The 7,500-nt window shown below is 39.8% G+C and overlaps 1 protein-coding gene across 1 annotated transcript; it reads right to left on the minus strand.

The window, feature by feature from the left end:
* Nucleotides 1-4,480: 4,480 nt before the first annotated feature.
* Nucleotides 4,481-5,812, minus strand: LOC138020291 (putative diacyglycerol O-acyltransferase MT1809). Its single transcript, XM_068867295.1, has one exon. The coding sequence runs from the start codon at nt 5,810-5,812 to the stop codon at nt 4,481-4,483; it is 1,332 nt and encodes a 443-aa protein (XP_068723396.1).
* Nucleotides 5,813-7,500: the final 1,688 nt, after the last annotated feature.

The raw sequence follows: 7,500 nt of genomic DNA on the forward strand, positions 1-7,500 counted from the left end.
GAGACCAATCTGGGCGTGGCCCAGGTTTTCTGTTTTTTATCCTAAACGACACCTTTACGGCTACATATGGACTACATATGATGGCGTTTTGCCCCGAACACCCTAAATGAGACCAAAATCGTAAATCTAAGGGATACGACGAGCATCCCCGCCCCTTTCATATGTGAGTTTCCCCGGATTAATTTTTAGTCAGTTGCAAGCCCCCCCCCCCCCCCCCCTGTAAAAATACCTGTCTTAATGGATAACTTCCTTTAAGCGGACGCAAACACCTTAAACTCTACTTTTCTCGCCATTTCTATTGTTAAAAAACCTGTATTAAACGGACACTGCTAAAAGGATGCAACTTCTTTCTCATTTTTAATTGATCGGTTATTTCACTTTGCCGACAAAACTAAGAACTTTCACATCCTTGAAGACACTTAACAAACAGGAAATATGTCTGTTGGTAGTCTGATGAAAACTTTCCGACAAAACATTCGGTTATTGTATCCCCAAGTCGCTTTAAATCTTCTAAATAAGCAAAACCACGTGTATTTGTCATTGCTCCAAAAGAAAATCGGAATTCCAAAGTTATTGACCGTTTACGGGAATAGTATTTGACCCTTTCCGAGGCCTTAAATTGCAGGAATATTAATGACTCTTTTAACACGAATTCTTATGGAACCTAATTTCAACTGACATCCAATATTTAATAAGCAGACATTACCGAGGGTCCCGTTTGATTAATATAGGTTTGACTGCAGTTTGTTTTTGATTTCCTAAAAATTTCCGGAGTCGTCCGGTTTTCAGGCATAGAGACGTCGAGGAGTGTGAGTTTATGCCCGAATTCTACTTTGAATGTGAAGTACCTTGAGCTTACGTTGTAATCTTAGAAACGAGGTATCTTCCTAGGGAAACAGCGAAATACCATCTGAAATCTAGTTTTATCACCCTCGAACTGTGTCATTACTTGGGCAATGTGGCGTCAAGTAAGTCAGGGTCACCCAACGTCAATTTTCGGAATATACCTGTTCGAAAGACGGTTTGAGATCTAGAATATTCGGAACATTTGTTGTAAAATTCCTTGCTTGCCTGCCTGTCCTATAATTTTCGAACATCTAAAACATGGTATAATTGCCCATTTTTAACGGATTTTTACCCTAAAAAGGTCACCTAGAATTTTCGGGAACCTTTTTTCTGGCTGAAATTTTCGAAAAGGTAAGTTTTGATCCCTATAATTTTCGAATTCCAAGACTTTCAGCTAGGGAATCCGAACAGATGAAAACTTTTTAGGGGATAAAAATATGCCTATATTTAACGTTTAAATACTAAAATACGTTTAACAACGCTATGTTTAAATGGTTTTCAACTACTCAAGTTGACTTTAGTTTCTGTCGAACTTATGGCCTACTTGAACCCCACTATGAAGTCGCCCAATGTCTTTTCATGTTTTTTTAAATTAACGGGAGCTATAAACAACACTAGAGAAAATTTTGTCTTTGAGGATAATTTCCGCTCAGGTTGCACCGGCAACATTCCTTCTTAGTCAGTACAACTCTCACCCGGACTGCGATCTTCATCAAGTTTTAACAGAAACAGTCAATAATAATATTAAAAGGCATGAAGTTACAAAAACTTTAAAGAGGCTTGTTCGGACTTCTGGTACAATAAAATTGTGCGCCCTATTTCTATGATGGTTTTTCCTCTACGGTGCATGATGACAAATCATCCATTTGGTTTCAGTAAAAGTTTATACCCGAGTTGTCGGTTGCAATTAATTAACGAGTAGTTATCAGTGGTTCCTACTCCAACTGGAATCCAATCAATAGAAATATTAATCAGGTCTCCCACAAGGGCCCCTGGGTTGGCGCCAACCCAGTTTTTAATGTACATTAACTTTTGATGTCCGGATGCAACATCGCATTCCAGACTGGCAATGTTTGCTGATCGTTGTAAATTAAAGTTTCAAGGCCATTAAAAATGGCACTAAAGCACAAGTACCAAACTAATTGGGGTAAGTGGAAATCAAATTTGGCTTTTTACACCACTTTCTTAGGATTTTTCATGCATTACATACATTCAAGAACTAGTCGCGCTGACGGCAATGGGAGTAAACAAAATCCTGTGTCAAAACGCTGCCGGAACTCCGGCGCTCGTATGAGAAAATATTATTTCTCGATCTGTTGACTTTGTTAACAATTCCCTACCAAACAATGTGTTAGCAATGACAAGGTGACACTGGCACGGATTAAGACTGTTTGAATACCAGATGTGGTGGTGATTGTTTTTGCATCAATTCTGTCTCAAACTAGTCGCATGGCGATCCTAATTTTGCAGAGTTTTGAACCAAGAAACCGTGGACAATTTTCCTGTCGGTGTACGTTGGATCAGTGGCTTGATCTGATCGGCGTTATTTCAAGTTGAGAAACTAAATATTTTCAAATTCGTTGTAAGTGCCATGTTTTATCATATTTTTCCCAGTATTACGTCAGCATCCATTTACTATATATATATATATGTACATAGAAGGAATTCAATGTAAACTCTCATTGTACCTGAAGAAGGCTGGTTTGGCCAGTCGAAATATAGTACACCACTAGAATCAAATCTACGTTGTATCGGCTCTTGCTTAAAATACCTAATTTTGCATTTGAATATTAGGGAGAGCTCTTGGTCAAAGCGAAAGTGATCATCGCACTTAATCAGTTGCAGAGAAACCTGGAAAAAAATCAAGGCTTGAACTGGACTAGAACCCAGGAACGTGTAACTGCGCTACAACCCGGCCATCTGAGCTATCAACAAGCCAATTGGTAGCTGGTAACTAGTGGCAAGTTCGTGTTAAATCCCGTAACAGTTGAATGTGTGATAGTGAATATATGAAATATCATCAGAAACCCATAAGGGTTGAAACGTGTAACGGCCCCTTGTGTGCTGGGAAACAAGCTTCTGAATATTCAATTTGCTAAGTACCATATTTGGAACAAAAAGAGCGAGGGGTTTCCAAATATGGTACTTAGCACTGAAACATTCAACCAATCAGTTCGCACTGAATATTCGAAAGCTGTGAACGCGCGTTACACGTTTCAACCCTTATGGGTTTCTGATATGATATATTGGAAATGCGGGTGTGTCAATGTAAGTGATCATAAGGACGCTAATCACTATCCATGAACGCACTCTTTTTTTTCATCAAATTGGTGAGCATATAATAAGGACCCTTTGGATAATTTTGGATCACCCACGAAACGAAACATTGGTCTTTGAATTATAAATTTTTTGTAGAGTTACAGCACCAAACTTTGTCTGATCAATGAATTGATTCGCTCTATACAGAATGGTTTGTTAATTATATAGACACAAACGATATTTAGGCAACTGAATGGATAATACGAATTTAATGCACTGTAACAACATTCCTTAGCTACTTAGATAATCCGAGTTGGCTGGCATTGAAAACTTGAGAGGCACTGAGAGAGTAGTCTTCTACACAGCCATTTTTAGCGCCGTCACGCAACGCTCCTCCCCCAATCGGGAGGAGCGTTGCGTGATGACGCTAAAAACGGCTGTGTAGCAGACTACAAAGAGAGAGAATATGCGATGTTTGCGCTTTGCAATTGTTATGTTTCATCAAAGTTGAAAATGGTGTTTCTCACCGAGAATTCAGACAGAACATGCCAAAGATTCAGTGAAAAACCCCAGCTGCCAGCCGTGAAAAATGATCTCAAAATCGAGTACCTTAGTTTTTACCTGAACATTCTCGAAAAATGGAAAACTCTCTTGTACTTAGACCTCTAGCCTCTAGAACAGGACTACCTGTTTTTGCTTTTTAGAATCTAACATAGAGAAAATAGCGTTGAAACAAAGTAACACTTCCGTGGATTCAAAACTTCAGTCAAGGAGCATCAAAATCATGTTAATTTCATCCTGATAGCATAAATACTGACGAAATAAGAAGGTTACAAAAAAGTTACACCTCGAACCTATGACGAGACCTTGAGGCTTCCAAGACCTTACCGTTTTAAGGCATTTTCAGGAGGTGTGGAAAGAAGTACACTTCTCAGTGCATCCCAGTTTCCAGGAAATCAGAAGGATATTAAAATAAGGTAAGAAAAACTGTAGGACAATATTCTAGAGAGGTCAAAGTAACCAGCAACAAACGGAAGCGAAATCAGCCCACGCTGAGAAACGTTTCGTTGTTTCCTAAGGACATACTGCTACCAGTTAGCCGGCCTTAAGCTGCTTGATTTAAGACCTTTTAAAAGTTGAAAGATACACAATTTAATTCATTGACACGGTTGCAGGCCCAACATATTCAAAGTCTTCTAAAATAATCTATGCATGTGACAGCATAGAGCCACTACCTTGAAGGTGGCTGCAGCAAATAAAAGCCAGTCTTCTGAAATAAATCGTCTCGTCTAAATGATGTTCAATCTAGATCCTAAATTTGAAACAAAAGCTACAGGCACTGATTTTCGGTTATAAAGAATAATTTGTTACCTGTTCATCTAACCGCGGCCCTTTTTTTGTGGAGAACACGTTTCGCCATTTCATTCACAGCATTTCCAAACTCTTCAACAACGATCTCTGGATCTGGCAGCACAGCAATATCGCTTTGAACTCCGACAACAACTTGCCCTGCATAACTAAAAATGGCAAGGGACACTCCGTTGTTACCCTTGTTTGGAGGAAAAAACATCAGATATTTCATACGGCTGCCTTTAACGGTCAATATGTGTTGTGGACCAGGCAGATTTGAAAAAACACAACTTGACTTTTTGGTCAGAAGAGTGCTAAGATAATTGGTCAAGAATTGTGGACATGTTTCTTGTGAAGTGAAAAACATTCCTAATGTGACGAGGGGTGCACCGGATCCTTTGAATCCCTTCATGTGAGCTTGTGTTTCATACAATTGTTCCATAATGTCACCAGTGCCTACAGCCATTTTGGGAAAGATGAATGTGAAGTAGTTGTCAAAGTGAATTTCTTTTGTTGCTGGACGGACATCCACAGGAACAGAAGCAGTCAAGTCAGCAGGACATGCTACACCTTTCCTCTGGAAGTACTTCCGCAGTGCCATTGTCATGCATGTCATTAACACATCATTTACAGTTGTACCTGTAGCCGATTTGATGTTTTTAATCAGCTGAAGGTCAAACGCCTCATCCCATACAAATCTTTTCACTCCACTGAGACCTGGACCATGTATTAGGGATCGCTCAGTAGGTGAGGAGAGCAGCTTTAGAAGGTACCTGGGTGCTATAAGCATTGCTTTGGCCATAAAAAGTGTCCTGTTAGTGGCCGAAAAGTTTTGAGTCTCTTTTTGGGGCAGAACTTCATCAGGAAATTGGTAAATGAGAAATTTCATATTAGAAATTCCATCAGAGAGAGCGTGCGACATCCTGTACGCGAGAAACATATCATTGCTACCAAAGTTTGTTGGGATGCAAACAAAACACCAAGGAGATCTTTTCTCTGGCAAAGGCTCCGTGCTCAGCCTGGAAACAATCGCCTCCAACTCTTCTTTTGATCGAGGTACCTCTCCCTCCCATTTGAGCACGTGATTTTCAATCTTGAAAGATCGGTCCTCCCGCAAAAAGTACTGGAACAAACCAGGGCGAAAATAACAGCGCATTCTGAAATACAGCAATTCTCCGTTGGCTTTCTTTGCGTTAGCCAGTCGTTCAGAAAGAGCCTGGCGGAAAAGATCTACTCGTTCTTCAACGCTGCCCGTGTGTTCGAAGCAAAACACCGAATTGAGATAGAAGAGGTTTTTTCTGTCGTAGGGTAGCCAGGCGGAGTCCATGCCGCTCAAATGTTGTTCACCGAACACCATTTTGACTATGAAACGCTCAGCGCGCTTTAACATGTAAAACAACCCAGCTAACTGAAGCCAAGGAAACAAGGGAATGAAAATGCAAAAAACAACCTGATAGGACAGGAAACATTCTGCAATTAACCTTGCAGTTGACAGCAAAACGGCTACAGAGACCATTTTGTATGAACTCGGATGATAACTCACCTCCGTTCCCTTAATTCGCAGCAACCACAGCAGGCAAGCGTCTCGCAGAGGTCTAACTTTGGTCAATTTTGTTGGATGTATTTTTGCCTGCCTCTGCACGTTGAACCAATACGTGATTTGCTAGGTGGACTAACTTTGGGTATTTAAACACGGACACTGCCTATATAGGGAACCTTGGACTGGGCGAGCTGTCAGTCAATTCATTCGAGACCTCGACCCGTCAACATCGTAGGCCAAGGATCGCGGCTGGCGACTAAAAGTCGCTAAAAGTCGCTAGCGACTAAAAGTCTGTGTCTTTAGCCCGTTCATTAGAAAGTTTCAGGTATAGACTCTGTTGAAATGTCACGAAAAAAGTCTGGGATAAGATAATATACTTGCCATCTTGACAGGGACAAGGGCACAGCATACTGCTATCGTAACTACGCGGAAATTTAAAGAATTTCGCGATCACAAAATGCTGCGGCTAGTATGCACAATTTTCTGTAACTAAAGCTAATTTGGCATCGAGCTTTGGCATTCGTGGCCCTCTTCTCGCATGGTCAGGAATGTCAACTATCGGATTGTAAGTTGTAGATCCTTTTAAGCCATTAAATCTATCTGATCGTTAGCCCTAGACGTCAAATGGACCACACAACGAAAAAACATCTCACCAGACCTTCATTTAATGAAAATTTATCAAGCGCTGACGTTCTCTTTAAAACCTCACATTTGGTCATTTCACGTTCTTGTTTTGCTGACAACGGCAAAGAAATAGACAAAAATGAAAAAATGCACTTGATCTTGACCTACCAAAGGAATTGAAAATCTGTGATAACTTAAATTTATTTACCTCGCGTTTATTTAAATTCTTAAAAAACTGTGCAAAGGCACGTCTTTAGAAATTTTTAAATTAGTTTAAGTTTTAAGTCTAGATTAGAATGTTTTGCTATTGTACATATTAACATTTGGTAATTTTTATCTTAGCATGTAATTAGTTAGTTACAGATGAAGAGCCCTGTTATTAAACCCTTTACTTCCTTACTTACTTACTTACTTACTTACTTACTTACTTACTTACTTACTTACTTACTTGCAGAGCGTGCCAAACTATTACTTTTGCTCACTAAATATGCAAATTTGTGACGTTCTCGTCGCCGTCGCCGTTGTCGTTGCTTTGAGAGATTTAGCATCACGTTTCGCGTAAAATAGAGAGAAAATTGTGTGACTTTAGCTTTGCGTGACCCACGGAAACTCGAGTATTTAGTAACTAAAATGCAAAAACAAAACTACGAGTCTTTTTAAACATTCAAGAAAAAGACGCTAAATAAAATGAAAATCATTCCCCGTCAAATTTTGTGAGTTTCGATGAAGCTGTTTTGTCAGTCAACAGAGTGTCAACGTGTGAGTTCATGAGGAAAATAAATTTCCGGCAAGGAGTCAGTTATGAACTATCTGTAACCCCTAATTTTTCCTCTTTTATCATACCGGAAAATGGTTTTGGGGTGCTTTTTTTCGGCAAGCAA

Source organism: Montipora capricornis, chromosome 10 (assembly GCF_036669925.1).
Source record: "Montipora capricornis isolate CH-2021 chromosome 10, ASM3666992v2, whole genome shotgun sequence".
In the NCBI taxonomy this organism is placed as follows: Eukaryota; Metazoa; Cnidaria; class Anthozoa; order Scleractinia; family Acroporidae; genus Montipora; species Montipora capricornis.

What these genes read in the sequence shown, in the direction of transcription:
- LOC138020291 (XM_068867295.1), bottom strand. Translation starts at nt 5,812, where the DNA reads ATGGTGTTCGGTGAACAACATTTGAGCGGCATGGACTCCGCCTGGCTA.